This window comes from Melozone crissalis, unplaced genomic scaffold (assembly GCF_028551555.1).
Source record: "Melozone crissalis strain CALT ecotype California unplaced genomic scaffold, PUWL_Pcris_2 ptg000150l_1, whole genome shotgun sequence".
Lineage (NCBI taxonomy): Eukaryota > Metazoa > Chordata > Aves > Passeriformes > Passerellidae > Melozone > Melozone crissalis.
In genome coordinates, this window is record NW_026535921.1 from 1,033,255 (window position 1) to 1,053,285 (window position 20,031).

Below are 20,031 nucleotides of genomic sequence, written 5' to 3' on the forward strand. Positions count from 1 at the left end.
CTTGCTGAACTGCCCTTGTTTCAAGCCAGAGGCCTTTCCTGCTTCTGTGGTCCCCAATGGAGAAAGGTTGACCTCCAGTGCTTCCTGGAATTAATCTTGTCGCAGTGCCTCTCTGAGTGTGTGCTCGGAGTCACCGCAGCTTGCTCTGGCACTGCAGGCAGCAAGGGACACTCTCCCATTCCTCGGGAGGTCGGGAGAGCAGCTAAGGCTTTCGCCTTTCAGACAAGACACTAGCACAACGTTGGTAGAAGAAGGAGAGTGGACTCCAATTGGGGACAATTCCTGGTTTATTCTGGAGCTCTAATGAGATTCCTAACCAAAGGAAATCAGCCAGCTGGAGACGGCCAGAATGGGGTCTGCAGGTTGTTATAAGGAGGGGTGGGGGAGTGGATAAACCAGGGATGGGTTTGCCCACCTACCAATGGGGATACAGGAGGCCGTGGGGATCAGGGAAACAGGCAGGTAGGGGGACGAATATGAGCCAACCTGTCCCGTTCCTTGGCTGTTTTTGATGGCCTGGAAAGGCTGGGGATGGCCCTGGGACAGCCCGCGCTCCAAAGGACGAAAAGAGTCTTCAGGTTTTTTCTCGGTCTTCAGTGTTTATTAGTTTTTATCTACAAGATTTTCTCTCGGCCCGACAGAGGTCCGCACAGCACGCTGGCCATGAGCACACTCCGTGCCCTCGGGGCGGTCACTTATCTTTATACTTAAAACTACGTATAAGATATTTACCTATTTTCCCCAATGCTTTTCACCCTTATTGACAAGTGCACTTTTAGTAAGAACCAATCCCAAAGTGCCACCACCACCACAGAAGATGGAGGCCAAGAAGAAGAAGGACAGGACATGCCCCAATTCCTCCATCTTAGTTCTCTAGACCCCCCTGTACCGAAATTCTAAAACCTGTGTTTCACACTACAATTAACCTATCCCTTCACCATTTATCCCCGTGAAATCCTCCCATCCTCATACAGGTGTCGTCTCCTGTGCAGGATCAAAGTCCAGCCACCAGACACTTCTGGCAACATTCCAGGACCTCCGAGCCCCCCAAGGGTTATCTTGGTATCTCTGCACATCAGGACTGCTGTGCTGAGATCCCACACCAACCAAGGGAGAGGCCCTGGTGCCTGAACCAATCACACCCTTAGTAGCAGTTTCTAGAGGGAGGAGATGGGCCGTCGAGTGAAGGACAGGACACTGGGGAGAGGTTAAGGGAAGGATTCAGCCACTTTTGGGGAACAGGGGGACGGGGTAGGGAGATTGATATTAAAAGGATGGGAAGAGGCAGCAGGGGCAGAACCATTCTAACAGGGGGGAACTGTGATAAACTGAAGTACAACTTAATGCAACTAAAACATATAATAGCACACTACAACACAATCTGCCATGCTCATGGGTCACTTTCTCCTGACTGTCTGTTTTTCTCCTTTAGGATTTTGGGCCTTTCCTTCCTGGTGCTCTTCCTCCTCATTTATCAAGGGGTTCCCATATTCTTCTCCACACCCACCGTGTACCCCAGGCCTGTTCCTGCTGCGGTGCTGTGTCCCCTGAGCTGGGGCCCTCAGCTGCTGGTGTCTGCTGGGAAGCCAAGGGAGTGACGGGAGCCTCTCCTGTGAGTTGGGTGAGTGGAATTTGAGCCCACAGCCCTTGCTCAGATTGCGCAAATCTGCGGGGATTCCCAAGGGAAAGCTGCCCCTGAAGGCTCTGGAAGGGTGCAGGAGCCCTCGGCTCTATTGGACCTGAGTCCAAGCCCCTCAGGTCAATTCCTGTTCTGGTAAGAGTGTTGTGGCTTTGGTGGGATGGAAGGTGAATGCTCATAAGGATTTTTTGCAAGGAATAAATCTCTCCAGTATCCAACTGAACTGAGACTTGGGCAATTCTTGGAGTTGTGTGAAAGAGTCAGAAATCCCAAAGATTTAAAGGTAGATGCCCAGTGAAAGCACAAGGTCCGTTAGGTACAGAATTGTGGAATGATGGAATGGCCTGAGTTGGAAGGGACACACCATGGTGCTAGGAGAGGCAGGATCAAAAGCTTTACTGAAATCCATAAAGCTCAGATTAACTGGCTGTCCTTGATCAACTCCATGTGTTAATGTGTTGTGAAAGGAAATTTAGGGTGACAAGCAGGATTTTTTCTCCTGAGTCCGTACTGACTGTCACCCATGACTGCCCTATCCTTCAGGGCTTTTTCAATGAAAAGTGACTAGCAGTGATGGACCTGTACTGGTTTAAAAGGAGGTGTCCAGCAAGAAAGGCAGGAACCTTCCTGGAATGGAGAATATGACTCCCTTCTCTCCATATCATTATGACTTTGAAATGATGGGGCTTTTAGGCAAAGATATAGGGAAAGGAATAACAGGTATTTACTAGAGTGTGTATATATACATATATATTTACCAAGAGAAACAAACAACAACAGCAGTGGCAACAAACAAACAACCAAAACCAGAAACCCAATCCCAGCCTTGTCTCACCCATCACGCACTGCCCCTGCGGTGCAGTTCCGGGCACAGCCAGCAGGGGCGCTGCTGGCTCCCAGCTGGGCAGGGCAGGTGCGATGATTCCTCCGCGGCTGAAGGGGGCGCTGTGGCACAAGCTAGGCCGCCTCTCCGCTGGCAATGGCGGCTCTGGCGACAGGGGACAGAGGAGTTGGCTTCCCCTGGACAGCCTACAGGGAGCAGCTGCTCTCAGTGCCACTGAAAACTCAGGGCGGTGTACTGAAGTGTAGCAAAAACCCCTGAAGCACTAGGGGCGGGGTGGGGAGCCGCTCCTTTGCACGGCTTACCGGTGATGGCTGGGCCTGAGGTCGAGCCGAGTGGGGCTGGGGGTGCTCCCAGGTCCCAAGCAGCAGAGGAGCAGAGAAGCAAGCTGGCAATCCCTGGTCACAGTGTTGAAACAAGAAAAAAGGAAGAGGGGAAAGAAAGGAAAAAAACATAGGGCAACTGGATCTCAGGTCAGACCCACTTTATTGCATGGCCCCTGTGTTGATCACCCCTGCTGGAAGGAAGAGCAGCCCCTGGTCCCCAACCCCACACAGAATCCTGGGCCACTCTTCAACAATCGTGATACTCCTGAATCAGAGGGGAGACAGTAAAAACTCCAGACACAAACCAAATTAAAAACCAAACTGGCTATGGGATAAGAACAAACCCCCAGACAGGACCCGAGCACCTTCCAGAGCCGTTTCCCTGGGGCCCTCTATAAGTTGCACCTGAGCAGCCTGAAGTCTGCTCCCCTCAAGGCCAGGGTTGAAGGTTTGCTGGCACTTTTCCTCCTGCCACTAGAGATTTTAAGCTCAGTGGCTCTGTGGTGGCTGAAGCCAAGACTAAACCAAATGGGCACTTGGCTGACAAGATCATCTGCGCTAATGAGCAGCAGATCTCAGAGGGCACCTCTCTGAGTCTGCTCCCAGCATCTCCAGTCTCTCCTGAAGGGCCACCAGGATGTCCCAGGCACAGCTGTGGGCAGGGACAAGGTGGATTTTCCCCCTGCACTGGGGTGGGCCCCTGAGGTGCCAGGAAGCAGCTCCTGGAAGAGGCCAGAGAGGGGTGAGGGAGGGGCTGCGCTGGCAGCTGGAGCAGGAGCACAGCTCAGAGCCCGTGGGGGGTGTGGGGGGAGTGTGCCTGGGGAGTGTGGGGTGCCATGGGGGGAGTGTGTGAGCGCTGCCTCCGGGTGCTGGGAGCAGCAGGCTGGGCCAGGCAGCGAGCAGGGCAGACGTGGGCTGGGCAGAGGGTGCAGGATGCAGGCAGGGCTGTTGGATGGGCAGAGGGGCTGTGCCAGTGCTCCAGGGAGCCAGGAATGGCCCCGGCTGTCTGCACTTGTGGATGGAGGAGTTGTGCTGGGAGGATGTGGGTGATGGTGAAGGCAGCACCTTTTCCAGGGCAGGTTGTGTGGCTGATTGAGTCTGTGTGTGCCTGTGTTTCTGTCTCTGTGTCCGTCTGTGTGTGTGTGTGTGCATTTGTCTGTGTGTCTGTGTGTGTGTGTGCGCATTTGTCTGTGTGTGTGTCTGTGTGTGTCTGGGTCTCTGTGTCTGTGTATCTCTTTCTGTTTGTGCAGTCTCTGGGATACACACTCACCTTCAGGGTTGATCCTGCAAACTGGAAAGCAACAGGCACATCCAGGGTGCTGGGAAGGAGACCCTGGCTCTTGTGCCATCCCACACCAGGCTCCAGCAGCCTGGTTGGAGCAATCCCCACGGCTGCAGCTGCTGCAGAGCCTCTGTCAGGAACCTGGGTGCCTCTGAAAACACCTTAGGGAAAGTCTCTGTTCTTCCTCCACAGACATGGCTTTGCAGGAGGACACACAGGAGGAGGATGCAAAGGCCCAGCTCCTGGCAGAGGCATTTGAGAAGGAAGGACTGGATGCTGGATACTGGCTGCCCAAAGTGACACAGATCCTGGGAATCAAGTGCAGAGAAGCCCTGCAGCATCTGGAATATAAAGATTACCTCAGGCTGGAGTGTGAGGTAAAGCACCCCTGGGAGAAAAAGGCACTCCAGAAACTCCTGAAAATAACAGATGACAAAACGTGTGAGGAGATGCAAAAGCATAACTCGGAGAAGACAAAGCAGAGACAAGAAGTGGCCAAACAAGCTCTGAAGGATCTGACAGAAATGCTCAACAGCCACAGCCACAGCCAGGATGCTCTGAGGGAGAAAGCAGAGACTCTGTGGCAAGCCATGGAGATTCCCAAAGAGTTCTGGCCAGCACCAAAGAAACCCTTGGCAGATGTGCTGGAGAGCATCCAGAAGCAGCTGGAGCAGCAGGAGCTGTCAGCAGGTAGTGGGAAGAACATCCCTGACACGGAGGTGCTGAGGCGGGCATCAGGGGGACTGGCCCTGCAGGGCATCTACAGAACCAGCAGACCTGAAGATGTGCTGGCAAAGCGAGAGCAGCTCCTCAGGGTTCCTGAGGGATTCCAGCTCGCCGGTCCGGAGCAAGGATCGCTGCTTGAGAGGAAGGAGTTCTCCTCCTCTGCAGCAGAATCCACTTTCACCAAGTCCATGGAGCAGCTGGGGTTCAGCATGAGCGTTTCTGCCAAATCCTCATTCTGGGGGATTAGTCTTGGAGCGGGTGTAGATCAGAGCAGCTCCTCGCAATCACAGCACACCCACCAGTCTCAGTTTGAGCAGAGCTACTTTTGCACCACCAAGTACCAGTACATCCCTCTGGCCTCCTGCTACTTCCAAAGGCATCAGCTTCGCCTCTCGGATGCGGCTCTGCGGGAGCTGCAAGACATGGAGCAGCTTTTGAGCTTCAGTTGGGAAGAAGACAACCCCAACTTGGTGAAGATGTGTGAGAGCTTCTTCAGCAGGTTTGGGTCCCACATAAACCAGGGTCCCCTCCACTTTGGGGGGATATTCTGGTGGAAGGCATCTACAGAAGTATTCCAAGCTGAGCAGTGGGAAGAGGTGAAGCAACAAACATCTGAAGCACTGAACAGCTTTGTTGGGGCCAGCTGGGGTGGCTTTGGGGCCAGTGTAGAAGGGACCCTGGATGTTTCCAAATCCAGCTCACAGGCTTCTGTCCTGGGGAGAGCCGGAGCGAGTTCTCATACAGCAATTCAGCTCTACGTGGTCAATACAGGGGGCCCAGCAGACACATCTTCCCTTCCTCAGTGGAAAACGGGGCTCGTGTCTGATAACACAACGTGGTGCGTTATCGACCGTGGCTTTGAGCTGATCCCAGTGTGGGACATCATCCTGTGCAATCACTGCGGGGATTTTAAGTCTGCTGGTCAGATGAGCAGAGCCCTCAGGGCTGGGTACAAAGTGCTGACAAATCAGAGCGTCGGCACCGTTTTTGGAGAGGAACTGGGCAGTGCAGTGCAAGAGGCCAGAGATTTCATGGTGACTGTGAAGACCTGGGAGGTGATGGTGGATGAAAACAAGCTGCTCATGCTAATGGATCTTAAAGATGATCTGAGCGCAAAAACCCGGAACCCCAGTGTGTGGATCAACGTGTGCCTGTCAGACAAAGCCCTGCAGGACTTCCTGGTGAATACCGTGCGCAGATGCCAGGAATCACCTCCAGAAAACACCACCTCTATCAAGGTAAAGTTGAAGAGCCTCCTGAATCCTCATATCTACTCTGTCAAGGACTTCCCTGAGGCTTCCTTTATTATGCAATGGATCTTCCAGACTGAGCACCCACTTCCCAGATCTCCCAAAGTCTCTGAGCTTCAAGAGCTCATCAAAACACTGCAGCAAATGAAGGAGCACATCCATGCTGTCACCTACACACCAGGAAGCTCTGCTTCTGATGTTCATGAAGCAAAGATAGAAGCCACCCTGACCAGCAGCCTGGCCATTTATTCCTTACTCCAGTCTCTCCAGGAACAGGCTCACAAGGACATGGAACTGTTGGTGCTCTTGATTGCGACCAGCACAGGGTACCAGGTAGAAAGCAGCACTTTCCAGCACCTCCTTGGACACCCAGAAATTCAGTACTTGGCCAGAGAAATGGAAGCGGCACATGCGGAGTATGTGAACCTGAAGGAGCAAGATGCCGACAGAGCTGAGGCCTCCCTCCTGCTGACAGGTCTGACTGTGACACCTGAAAGTCAAAAGCTGTCCCTTGAGCAGAAGAGGGAGCGTTTAGTTGTCATAGAAGATCACATGAAAGGCTTGTGGTCCACACGGATAAAGAATCTCCTCCAAAGGCACAGTGGAGACGAAGATTGGGAGAGGCTGGAACGAGACTTGGACTCCTTGATCAATGGGTGCTTGGATGACAAATGGGATGAACAGAAGTTGCAGAACATACTCAGAGACCTGGACGACACTTTTCCAACAGCTGAGGCCCCCAGTCAGTCCCAGTCCAAGTCAGACAGCAGCCAATCCAAAGAAAATGAAGCCATTGCAAACCAGGAGTTCCTCCAGTTACTCAAGCGCCTTGGACTGGAAAGTCACTATCCAAGGAAAATGGGGATGGGAGATTTCCGCACCATCTGCAAGACATCTCTGCAGGACGGCCAGCCCAGCCAGGACAAGGAACTGCCCCTATACTTCTTGCAGAAGCTTTTAACTGTGGATTACCAGGTGAGGTACCTGACTTGCTTGGAAGGGAGCAACCCAGGCCTTGCACCTGCGCCACAAACCAGGGAGCAAGAGAACCAGCAATCAGACTCCTTTGAAAACTTTCTTGATAAGCTGATGGAAGCAGCCCCTGCATGTGCAAGCAGGGACAGCCATGTGCACCCCATGGACCTGCAGATGGCCATTTTCCATTGTGCTGATGACTTCCTGAGACAGTCCCTGGCAACCAAGCTGGCTTTCTGCCAACTGGCGCTGCCTCTGCTGGTGCCCAACCCGTGCACTTCATGCATTGAGTTGCCGCTCTACGCCCTCAGCCAAATCCAAAGGAGCTGGAAAGAGGTGGACAAGTCAGGAAAGCCAGCCCAAACAAAGAGTTTCAGCAACAAACTCATCTTTCAGGCACAGACACCCATCGTATCCTTCATCCGCATTGGCAGCTCAGCCTCCTCTTCTAAGTCCCAGATCCTCAACGCTCTGCTCAGCAAACACAAACATGACACTTTCTTCCACCGCCACTGCAGAGGCAGCACCAGAGAGCGTTTGCTGGTGGAAGGGCTGGTGGAAATCACCTGGTACTGCCCTGGTGGAAGCCCCAGTGACACCTTTGAGCGCTGCGTGGCTTTCTGTAACCTGCATGGAGATGCCAGGGACCACGGAGCACAGCTGCAGTTTCTGCAGGAGATATCTGCTGTAAATGTGGCTCTTGTGTCTGACTGGGAGCACATGGACAACAGGGGGAAAAAGCTTCTGCAGGGCCTGTGGCAGTCACAAAGGCCTTTTGTTTGTCTTCTCACAGAAAAAGAGCACGTTACAGCTGGACAAGCCAGCAAAGCTGTAACAATAGGGATCAAGAACAGAAATGAAGCAGAACTGATGGAGGAGCTGACCAAGACAATTGGGAATCTCCTGGAGGGTTCTAATACATGTTGCAGTCTGGAGGCCTGCGTGGACAAAGCTCGCCAGCATGGATTCATAGTGGATGCAGATCAACCTGCGTGTGTGACAGCCAAAGCAAAGGCAAAAGAGCTGGTGGAGCTTCTGAAGAAAGAGAAGCTGTCTGAGATCAAATCCCGGCTGCTGCCGCTTCAAGGAAAACTGTGGTACCAGTGGTGCCAAAAGGACAAAGAACTCACTCGCTTGCAGGAGAAGAGGAACAAGAGCATTGAGCATCATCGGAGCCAAATTGAATATGAGAAGAAAGCAATAAGAAAAAAGCAACTTGACCAAGCTTTCCCTCTCAACGCACTGATGAAATCATTCCTTGGCTTTCTCCAGGCTCAGCCAGCAGATACCAAGAAATACTTCCTGCAGTGGATGAAGGTCTTTATGCATGAGCTGTCTTGTGGTCACCTTGAAGAACTGAGGAGGGACTATCACAAGTTGTGGTCTGAAATCCTTTCCAGAAAGAAAAGCAAGAAGAAAACCAGTGGCAATGATAAGTTACTGAGTCGCTTAAATGCCCTCTCTGATGAAATCAACGATTCATCCATCGGCCTGGAGCACCTTCTGAGGGAGGTAGGGCAGATTTATGAAGCTCTGGAATTAATGAACTGCAAAAAAGACAATTTTGTGAAACTGCCAGAAATTGCAGCAGAGCTGATGGTTTCAGGGTACCCAGTGGAGCTGTTGGATGGGGACGCTTCTTACCTGCCCTTGCACTGGGTGGGAGCAATCTTTGACAGCTTAATTGAGAGGCTGGGGGACAAACGAGTGTTTGTGCTCTCCGTGCTCGGCATCCAGAGCACAGGCAAGTCCACCCTGCTGAATGCCATGTTTGGTCTGCAGTTCAACGTCAGCGCAGGGAGATGCACCCGCGGGGCCTTCATGCAACTCATCCCAGTGGGCGAGGAGCTGCAGCAAGACTTGGGCTTTGATTTTGTGCTGGTGGTTGACACAGAGGGACTTCGTGCCATCGAGATGGCCAATAAACAGTCCCTGAACCATGATAACGAGCTGGCCACCTTTGTCATTGGTGTTGGCAACTTGACTGTGATCAATATCTTTGGAGAAAATCCATCAGAAATGCAGGATGTTCTCCAGATCGCTGTGCAGGCTTTCCTGAGGATGAAGAAAGTCAATCTTTCCCCAAGCTGCCTCTTTGTCCATCAAAACGTGGGAGAAATAACTGCCAAGGAGCAGAACATGGAAGGACAAAGGCGCTTGCAGGAAAAGCTGGATGAAATGACTGTGGTAGCTGCTCAGCAGGAATTCTGTGATGTCTCCTCCTTCAGTGATGTCATTGGCTTTGATGTGAACACCCACATTCACTACTTTGCTCACCTGTGGGAAGGAAACCCCCCAATGGCACCACCCAACCCCACCTACAGTCAGCACATCCAGCAACTCAAGAGCAAAATCCTCCAGGCTGCCAAGAAGCAGTCACAGCGCAGCATTTTGAGGCTCTCAAGCCTGAAAGATCGTATTGGTGACCTCTGGAATGCTTTGCTGAATGAAAACTTTGTGTTCAGCTTCAAGAATTCCCTGGAGATTGCTGTGTACAGGAGACTGGAAACTGCCTTTAGTCAGTGGACCTGGAGGCTGAGGAGTCACATCTTAGATGTACAGATGAGACTGGTCAACAAAATTCGGAATGGGGAGATGCAGAATGTCACGATAAAAGACCTTGAAGGGCAGGTGCAAGAGACAAGTGATGCCATTGAGAAAGAAGTGGAAAAGTATTTCACGGAAGACACAGACTGTGAGACACTGGTCCAGTGGAAATCAAGCACAGAGCTGAAGCTGAAAGAACTAAAAGAGACTCTTCTTCATGAAACGAAAAAGAAATGTGAGAATCTCATTGAGCTACAGAAGGAGCAGAAGAAACTGGACGCAAGGAAGTTGGACTATGAAGATGAGCTCCTGAGAAGGAGTCGGGAACTGGCTGTGACTCTGAAAGGGAAGAGCCTCAGTGAGAGAGAACTGAAGGACAACTTTACTCATGTCTGGAACCAGTGGATTGCCGAAGTCTCCCGTGCTGCTCGTCCTCTGGAATGGGTGGATATTGATGCTGAAATCGAAGATGTCCTTGTAGAGCACTTTAAGGAGCCAGGTTTCCATGCACGGATGAGGTCATTTGCCAGAGGCAGAGGGTTTTCTTTTGATCCAAAAAAACACATCATGACGAAAAGGTCTTTTGACATAACGCTAGTTTTCAGGAGCGTTTTCAATGCTGATTTGAGCAACTTTGAGCAAATGACAGACAACATCATAGCCTGTGTGATGGCAAACATTGCTAAGAAGGAAGAGGAGAAACGCGATTACAGTAGAAATTTTATTCACGAAATACTCAATGAAGTACAGAAAGGTGTCAACTCTGTCCCCAGTGATGCAAAATATACTTTTAACAAACAGTACAGCATGGATTTGTCTCTGTATCTGTGCAGAATGGCAGCAGAAAGGTTTAAAGCCATGCACGAAGCATTCCGAAAGGCAAATGACCCAGTTGTGTACCTGAACAGCAGGAGAGAAGATTTCTTCCAGTGTTTCCAGATATCCTGCCAAGGAGCCACTTCTGTCACAACTTTTGCTGTTTTCCTTTGTGACAAGATTGAATCAGCTCTTCGCCAGGCAGTCTATGAGAGGACAGCTAAAGACATTGCTGAGGACATGCAGAAATCCCCAGATTTCCAGGGCAGCAGAGGCAATCTGGAAGTTTGCATTCTGAGATTCCTGGCAGAACAGGAAAATTTTGAGTACTTCAAGCAGTACCTTATGTCTCCAAAACAGTTTTGTGAGAGTTACATTGAGAAACGTGTAAGGAGTCACTATTTAGATGGGAGTCGGAGGCTGGAGACTTTTTTAGGTTCCTCCCTTCGTATTCTCTATAAAAACATCCTTTCAGCTGTTTCTTTATCAACCCAAATTGTCAAAGACAGAAAAGACAGAGAAGACAATGTCTCTCTTTGGCTGGATGAATTTTGCAGGGAACTAACAGAGGTGATCAACTTGCCCAGAAGTGACCTGAAGGGCATCGAGCACCAGGAGGTCACAGACATTGAATTCCTCAGCAGTGCCATGGCAAAAGCTCTGGATGATCTGAGGGAAAGGCTCATGAAAGAATTGGCTGGTGCTGACCTGAGCTCGTTTCCAAGGCAGCCTCACACCATCCTGGCCGAGCATTTTTCAGGGTGCTGGGCACAGTGTCCCTTTTGTGGGGCTGTCTGCACAAACACCATGCAGAAACATGACGGAGACCATCAGCTGGTCTTCCATCGCCCAGAAGCTTTGACGGGAATGAAGTGGCATGGGACAGACCATCTCACGATCGATATTTGTTCCAGTCTTGTTGCGAGTAACTGCACATTCAGATTTGGTGATGGCCCATGGATCCCTTACAAAACATACCGTAATGCTGGACCTCCTCTTTCCACTTGGAACATTCTTCCTGATTCATCCATGCAGGCGTACTGGAAATGGTTTGTGTCTCATTTCAGGACACAGCTGGAAGCTTTGTACAATGGGAAATTTCAGGGAAAAGGAGAAATCCCTGAGGCGTGGCGGAGAATTACCAAGGCGGAAGCACTGTCTGAGCTGGATAAGCGTTAGGCCACATCAATGTGGAAGAAGAACGTCAACAGCTTTGTAGTTTAGGAGAACTTTGTACCAGGCTCTCGACAAAATGCAGTTACAATGATGACACTCTCAAACCATGTTCACCTAATGGCATCTAAATTTCCCAAATTTGGTGAAATAAGGCAAGTTATTGTGGCCGTTGCTCAGCAATGCCTCACTTCATGAGAAAGCCAAAATGCTCTTGCCTTCTTGCCTGACCTTCTTACAGCACCTAAAATCTGACACCCCAAGGACAGTTTTCCTGCAGCAAGGAGCTGTCCTGCTTGGAGAAAGGCCTGAGGGGCCTGAGGCCAGCTCCACACTGGCTGCAAGCTTGGCTGCTTGGTTTTTGGGTGTCATCCTTCCCTCCCTCATTGCAGCCTCCTGCATCAACTGAGGCCGTTCTCCCAGCAGGAGCTGTTGTGCCTGCAGGCTCAGGAAAGCAGTGACACGACTGCCCCAGGCTCAGGCAGTGCTTTCACTCCCTGTCTCAGAGGTGCTGTGTCTCTGTCCAGGGGAGCCGCTCCTGCTCAGGTGCCTGGGGCTGCTGCCCTTCCCTCCAGCCCTCAGCCCCAGCAGGAGCTGCTCCTGCCCTTGGCCTCTCTGCTGAGCAAAAGCCTTTGGAGTGTCCCATGTGGAGAATCCTGTCTGCAGCACCTTCTGCAGCAGCCCTCGGGGCAGTGCTGGTGCTGCCCAGGCAGGCTGGTGGCACCGGAGCCGTGCTCTGGAGAAGGTGGCACCAGCTGGCTCTGCCCCAGGGAGCTGTGGGGGCTTTTGCTGTGCAGGTGCTGCAGCCCCGCTGGCAATGGGAGGGCCAAGCCCTCCTGGAGAGCTGCTGAAGGGCTGCTTCAGCTTCATCCCCTGCAGGTTCTGTGTGAAAAACGCATATCATATGCTTGGCTCTATGCAAATATTAAAATAAACACTGTATGTGTTATGTTGGAAAGTTATGTTGTATTAATGTCTTTTAAGTAGTGTGGTAAGTATAAATTTTAGGCTATAGCATAATATAAAATAGAAACTATGTGATGGATGATACTTTTCTAAGTAGCTCAAGGAATGGATAAGAGAATCAAGAAATTCTTCACACAGAGGTAACAGCAATAAGACACCAAAAATCCCAAGAGAAGAATTATTGCCTCCTTATTGGGAAGAATCAGACTTTGAAGGACCAAGATGATTGATTTACAAGATGTGGGGGGAGTTGACAATAACCAGAAAAGACCCTTTGTTTGAAAATAATTTTTGCATCATGGATGAGATATATGAATATGCAATAGGCTATTGCTTTTCAGGATTGATCCTTTGTTAACAAGGTGTGCTTTTGCTTGGCAGAAGGTGTAAAATGCACCCATATGTCTATAATTCTTTGCTTTTTATTGTCTTCTATTGTCCTAACCTGGGTGTCCAAATGCTTATTGCTCTAATTTGTTATTACTATTTTCATTTTATTACTATTAAACTTTTAAATTTTTAAAACAAGTGATTGGCATTTTTCACACTGTGCTAATAAAGGAGTTGATTTGGACTGCTCTGTGTCTCCTTTGTGTTCAGGGGAGCCACAGCTTGGCGTGACTCGAGCTCTGTGTGCTGCAGACAGGCAGGGGACAGGGGGTGGCACTGGGGAAGGGTGTGGGACAGCAGAGGCTCTGCTCCATTCAGGGTCTCTGCTCCAGGAGCAGCTTCACTGTCTGCAGGGACAGTGAGAGGGTAGGAAGCCCCAAACCACAACATGCAGGGAAACCAATGTCGGTGGCAGGTGCCAAGGGAGGCAGGGCTGGGAACCAAGCCTGGCCTGTCACACACAGGGAGGGCTGAGAAGGTTGATCCCAGAGAGGTTCTGTGCTCTGGAGCTGCTCAGCTGGGAACCTGCAGGATAAAAGGGGAATGGGCCCAAACCTTGCCAAGCCCAGCCCTGGCCAAGCAGACCCAGAGCCAGTGACAGGAGCCAGAGCTGGGCCATGTGAGCGTGTGCTGCACGGGTGACTGCCAGGGACTGGGGACACCTGGCCTTGCTGTGTTGCTGCCATGGTCTGTAAGAAATAACCATGTAGTCATTGCCGTTCACTGTCATATTGGCTTTTCCAAATTATTTTGGTATAGTACAGTTTGTAATCACTTTTTAACCGCTTTTTGTACAGTCTAATTTGTCAGCCTTTTTACCATAATCCCAGTGTAGATTATATATTTTTGTGTGATAAATATAGTTTAGGCTCCTGCAAAATACTAAAATAGAGACTATTTGCTGTTTATTATCACATTAACTGTTGCAGAAGTGTCACAGTGGTCACAAGGGTTGCAGGATGAAGAGAGAGGCGAGAATGTTCACCTCATGTTCAGAAGGCTTGATTTATTATTTTATGATATATATTACATTATGACTATACTAAAAAGAATAGAGGGAAAAGTTCTCAGAAGGCTAGCTAAGCTAAGAATAGAAAAGGAATCAAGAACAAAGGTCTGTGTCCCATCAGAGAGTGAGACCCAGCTCATCCAAACATCCACCAGAGACCAATCACGGATCCACCTGTTGCATTCCACACCAACATATAACCATTGTTTACATTTTGTTGCTGAGGCCACAGCTTCTCAGAAGGGGGAAAAATCCCAAAGAAAGGATTTTTATGAAAAGGTGTCGGTGACACTGAAGTAGCTACTGGTTTTTATTTTTTTGTGTAACTAACTAACAGTGGTGAGAATAACTCAGATAATTGTGTGAAACAGATAATACTGATTTCATGTACTTGTGGAGTATCTTATCCATATGATAAGATAACATTGAAAAGAACCAGGCTATCAAGAACTCCCAAACCACGGAAAAGGGGGTCTGGTGAGGAAATAAATAATATAAATTTCATCTGCAGAGTGGCACATGCTTTAAGAAGACGGATCAAGTGTTGAACCAAGCAAAAGAATTCCCTGAACATGTAAACTCAAAGGAATGTTTGAATATGTATAATCCTCATGAATATGCATTTGACCAATGTAATGAAAAAGCATATATGAAAATTGTTTTCAGTTAACTGGTGTGCTCTTGGGATCCAGGAGCCAGACTGGGAGTGGAGGTGCCCCTGGCCATGGTGTCACCTCTTGGGCTGTGTGGGGAATGTCCCAGTGTGGCCACTGGAATGACTGGGGGTTCCCAGTGCCACAAGGGGGGCAGTGGAGAGGATCCAGTGCAGCAAGGCGGGGGTGGCCTCAGGCCTGGGCTGGGGTATCAGGAGGGTGCAGGGTCCCTCACCTGTCCCAGCTCCCTCTCCAGTACAGCCAGACCATTCTCTGCACCTTTCCCTGTCTCTGCCAGGACTCCTTGGCCGAAGTCTCCCTCAGTGGCATCGTCTGGCACCTCCTTCCTTGCAGGCCCTGCTGTGGGGAGGAGCACAAACAGATCAAAGGTCTTTTCCAACCTCAACAATTCTTGGATGCAGTGCCTTCCAGTGACACTGGTGTGAAAAATGCATATTTTATGACTGGCTCTTGGCAAATATTAAAATGAATACCATATGTGTTATGTTGGAACGTTATGCTGAATTAATCTCTTTTAAGTAGTGCTGTATTAAATTAAGTAGTGTGGTAAATACAGTTTTTAGTCAATTGCACAATATTAAAATAGAAAGTATGCGATGTTAAGATACTTTTTGTAACTAGCTCAAGGAATGGAAAAGATAATCAAGAAATTCTTCTCATGATCCACTCTGGATAAATATAACAGCAAGAGACACCAAGCTCCCAGGAGAAGAATTATTGCCTCCTTATCGGGAAAGCTCAGACTCCGAGGAACCAAGAAGATTGATTCAGAAGATGGGGGGCGAAGATGAAATTAGGCAGAAACACCCTTAGTTAAAAAAATATTTAAATCATATATGAAATATATTAGTAGGCAATAAATTCTTGCATTTAAAGGGTAAACTTTTTTTATCGAGGTGTGCTTTTTGGCAGAGTGCCAGGCACCAGGACATCCGTAACTCTTTGCTTTTTATTGTCTCTTATTGTCCTAAGTTTTATTACTTTTTTCATTACTATTTTCATTAGTATTAAACTTCTAAAATTTTACCAAAAGTGAATGGCGTTTTTCATACTGGGATGCAGCAGCTCTCCCAGGTTGCACTAGCAGGGACTAAGGGTGAGGTTACCCTGTGTAACAACTTAAAACATTGAAATGTAAGAGGCTAAATTGGGGTTTCTTTACTCTGGCTTGTCACACAGAAAAAATACCAAGCAGATATTCTCAAGCGATCAAAATTATAAAGAGCTTTGGTGGCAAAAGATAGAAAATCAAGGAATTTGATCAACTTTTTCCAGTCTATGACAGCCTGCCTGGGTCCCGAGGAGAGCTGATGGTGTTGGGGTGTGAAAGGAATGGTGGATTTGTCTTTACAAACAAACTGTGGGTCTGCTGGTAGGTAAAACTAGCACTGGGAGATGAAACAAAGGGAAGGACTCCACTGATTGATGAATGGAAAAAGATTTACAAATAAACTTTGGGGTTTTCTGATAAATTAAATTGGACACTGAAATATTAAAGAAACAATGGGGAAAACTCCTAAATTCCATAAGAATTAAAAACTAAAAGGAAGGCTTATACATTAAAGGGAAAATCTCTGGTATCAGGTGTTTTGGGAAGTCTGTGCCTCTCAAGTATCTCAGGCAATGGGGAAAGAGAGAAGGGAAATGTGGCCGGGAAATTGGAATAAAAAGGAGGCTGCATCCTCCAAAAATTGGAGAGACCTCAGGGGAATGCCCCATGGCCTCTCCCTTTATTGGAATAAAGCCAGAAAAATGCCAGCCACTTGTTTTAAAATGTTAAAAGTTTAATTGTAATAAAATAGTTAAAAAACTGTAACAAAAATTACAGTAATAAGAATTTGGACAATTAGATTTAGGAAAAGAAAGGACAATACAAAAGCAAAGAATTACAGAAGTCGGTGCTCTGCTCTGCCACAGAGCACATTTTGCTAACAAAGGATTAACCCTTAAAAGTAATAGCCTGCTGCATATTCATATATCTCATACATGGTGCAAAAATTATTTTCAATCAAAGGGTGTTTTCTGGTTATTGTCAACCCCCCCTCCTCTTGTAAATCAATCGTCTTGGTCCCTCAAAGTCTGGTTCTTCCGTACAGTGAGGCAATAATTCTTCTCTTGGGATGTTTGGTGTCTTGTTACTGTTATCTCTCCTTGAGCTAGTTAGAAAAGGTATCTTACATCGCATAGTTTCTGTATGTATGTATGTATAGTTTCTAAAACTATATTCACCAATCTACTTAAAAATATTAGTATAGCACCACTTAAAAAGGATTTATACAGCACAACTTTCCAACATAACACATATATTATTGAATTTAATGATTGTGAAAAGCCAATAACATAACATGCATTTTTCACAAAAAATTTTTGGACATAAACCTCTGATGTTTGTGAATTGATTTTCCCAACAGGTGTGACTGTAAAGCAAAGCAGGAACTTTCCAGTGGGGTTTGTCTGCTGCACATGCTGAGAAGGATGGGGCTGGAGATGGAGGGGGACAGGCCTGGGGTGCCTGGCTGGGAGGAACTGAGATGGGTGTAAAAAATGGACATGATTAGTGCTAAATAAACTGTAACATTTTTCATATTAGAAAATATTTTTTAGAAAATAATGGTAATCCAATAATAAGAAAAAGTATAGATGATTAGTATTAAAGAGCAGGGGGGTTCTCTTACAGATGATTCTTGTGAGAAACAGGATATAGGATGTAAGCAGAATATTCAAAAGTAGAAATGGCCTTGAGGAGGAAAAATTCCCTACACATAGTTGGCAGAAGTTACGAATCCCAAAGCAAAATCAGCCTTGAAATGGACAGAATTGAAATGATTCCAGGTGTCTATGAAATAATATGCCTTATTTTTGGAATATAATGCTGGCTTCTGTAACACAAGGCTTGGGCCTCGTGCCAGGTTATTCACAGGACAGTAAGGAAGACAATGAGCATTCCTCTGAAAAGACCACCGAAGAGCCAGAAGAACCCTTGGAGACAAGTGGAGCAAGGGCTGTAGGATGGTGATGTAGATTTCAAGAATCAAAAATAGGAGGAGATTTATGGGAAAATATTAATGAATATGTATTAGCATGCTGTGAAAAATGCGTATTTTATGATTGGCTTTTTGCAAATATTAAATATGTGTTATTATATGTGTTATGGTAGAAAGTTATGCTGTAGTAATTCTCTTAAGTAGCGTGTTAAATCTAGTTTTAGGTTATAACATAATGTTAAAATAGAAACTATGCTATGTAAGATACTTTTTTTAAAGAGAGGAATGAGGTACTTTCACTGAGATAGAAGCCACAGGACACCTAAATCTTTCAGAGAAATAGAATTTATTGCTCCCTTATCAGAAGAAACAAGCTTCTTCCTGTCTTGCTCAGCCCTGAAGAGGCAGTTAGAATTAAGAGGAAGAAGCTGACACTGACCAGACAGAGTCCTGTGTTTGAATGGAATTTATGTTTCATGAATGAAGTGTATGAACATGCAACCGGTTATTGTTTTTAAGGGTTAATCCTCTGTTAACGTGTGTCAATTTTCTGGCTTATTTTGCCCAGAAAAAGTTACCCAGACATCCGTAACTCTTTGTTTCTATTGTCTCACATTGTCCTAATGCAACTTTTCCAAAATTTTTATTACTCTAATTATATTGCTAGTTTTATAATCATTTTATTCTTATTAAACTTTTTAAAATTTTAAAAAGAAGTGATTGGTGTTTTTCACAATGAATATGTATTAGCATGCAGTATATAAGTTGTGTTTGGATCCTTTTGCCTTTGTACATGAAGCAGGGTGGGAAGCCCACCCTGTACACCAATCAATCGTTTTTTCCTTATGCGTTTTCTGAACCACTGCCAAATTTCTTTTTGTAACAACTGAATTCTATTTGATTGTATTATTCTATCCCAGTTAAAACTGCTGCTAAATTTTAAGTTTGTGGTTTATTAAATTAGACACATGGGACTTCATTTATAACATGGAGATGGAAGGGCAGGTGGGGAGGTCTGAGAAGACCAGTTTTGCTCTTAGTTTCCCTTCCTCCTCTTCTCTACTCCTTCCTTCCCCAGAGAAGCTGTGGCTGCCCCACCCCTGGCAGTGTCCAAGGCCAGGCTGGGCAGGACTTGGAGCACCCTGAAACACTGGAATTTGTCCCTGTGCATGGCAGGGGGTGGCACGGGATGGGCTTTAGGGTCTCTTCCCACATAGAATCCATGAGGACTTAGGGTGATGAGAATGGTACAGGGATACCTTTGAGCCTTTTCTGGTCCCTAAAGGAGAGCCAAGAGAGACTTTTTAGCAGGGCTGGTGTGAAATGTGCATATTTTATGATTGGCTTTTCGCAAATATTAACATGAATATTGTATCTGTTATGTTAAAAAGTTATATTGCATTAATAATATTAGTAGTGTGTTAAATATAGTTTAAGGCTACAACATAATATAAAAATAAAAACTATACGATGTAAGATACTTTTTCTAACTAGCTTAAGAAATTTGTCACACAGAGATAACAGCAACAAGACACCAAAATCCCCAAGAAGACACCTTATTGGAAAAGACAAACTTTATTCCATCTCCTTCCCATCTTTGAGGTGCCAAGAGGATTATGGAGGAAAGTTGAGAATAACCAGAGAAATCCCTAGTTTGAAAGTAATGTATGCATCATGTATGAGATATATGCATGTGCAACAGGCTGTTGCTTTTATGGGCTAATCCTTTGTGAGTGAGCCATGCTTTCTAGAGGAAAATGTCTGAATATTCATAATTCTTTGCTTTTATTATCCTTTATTGTCCCAATTCTGATTGTCCAAATTTGTATTGCTCTAATTAGTATTACTATTTTATAAACAGTTTATTACTATTAAACTTTTAAAGCTTTTAAAAGAAGAGATTGGCATTTTTCACAGGGGAGGCCTAAGAAGACCAGTCTTGCTCTTAGTTTCCCTTCCTCCCCATGTTCTCCCTCCCACTCCAGAGCAGCTGTGGCTCTCCCACCCCTGGCAGTGTCCAAGGCCAGGCTGGACGGGACTTGTCGCACCCTGGGACAGTGGAATTGTCCCTGTCCATGGCAGGGGGTGGCACTGGATGGGCATTAGGGTCTCCTTCCACACGGAATCCATGAGGACTTAGGGAGATGAGAATGGTACAGGAATACCTGTGAGCCCTTTCTGGCCCCTAAAGGAGATCCAAGAGAGACTTTTTAGCAGGGATGGAGTGCCAGGACACGGAGAATCTCTCCACACTGACGCAGGCCAGGCCTGGATGTGTTTTTTGGGATCTCTTTTCCCGCTTTCCTGGCTCCCCTCACGCGTGGGGCCCTCCCGGCCGCCAGGGGGCGCCATCGCGGTGGGGCGGGGAGTGGTGACGTCACTGCCACGCCGGGTGGGCCGATGCGGCGGCGGCGGTACCGGGAGCAGCGGGAA

At 47.5% G+C, this 20,031-nt stretch overlaps 2 protein-coding genes across 2 annotated transcripts in view; both read left to right on the forward strand.

The window, feature by feature from the left end:
* Positions 1 to 12,485, forward strand: part of LOC128948653 (interferon-induced very large GTPase 1-like) — a 77,608-nt gene extending 65,123 nt beyond the window's left edge. Inside the window, exon 3 of the mRNA XM_054293411.1 lies at positions 11,622 to 12,485. The gene's annotated coding sequence lies outside the window, so the exon portion shown is untranslated. The remainder of the gene's footprint in view (positions 1 to 11,621) is intronic.
* Positions 1,493 to 11,609, forward strand: LOC128948652 (interferon-induced very large GTPase 1-like). Its single transcript, XM_054293409.1, has 2 exons — positions 1,493 to 1,621; positions 4,281 to 11,609. The coding sequence occupies exon 2, from the start codon at positions 4,283 to 4,285 to the stop codon at positions 11,579 to 11,581; it is 7,299 nt and encodes a 2,432-aa protein (XP_054149384.1). The 5' UTR covers positions 1,493 to 1,621; positions 4,281 to 4,282; the 3' UTR covers positions 11,582 to 11,609.
* Positions 12,486 to 20,031: the final 7,546 nt, after the last annotated feature.

Bases quoted from the DNA above. Each gene is read 5' to 3' on its own strand.
- LOC128948652 (XM_054293409.1), top strand. From the start codon at position 4,283: ATGGCTTTGCAGGAGGACACACAGGAGGAGGATGCAAAGGCCCAGCTC.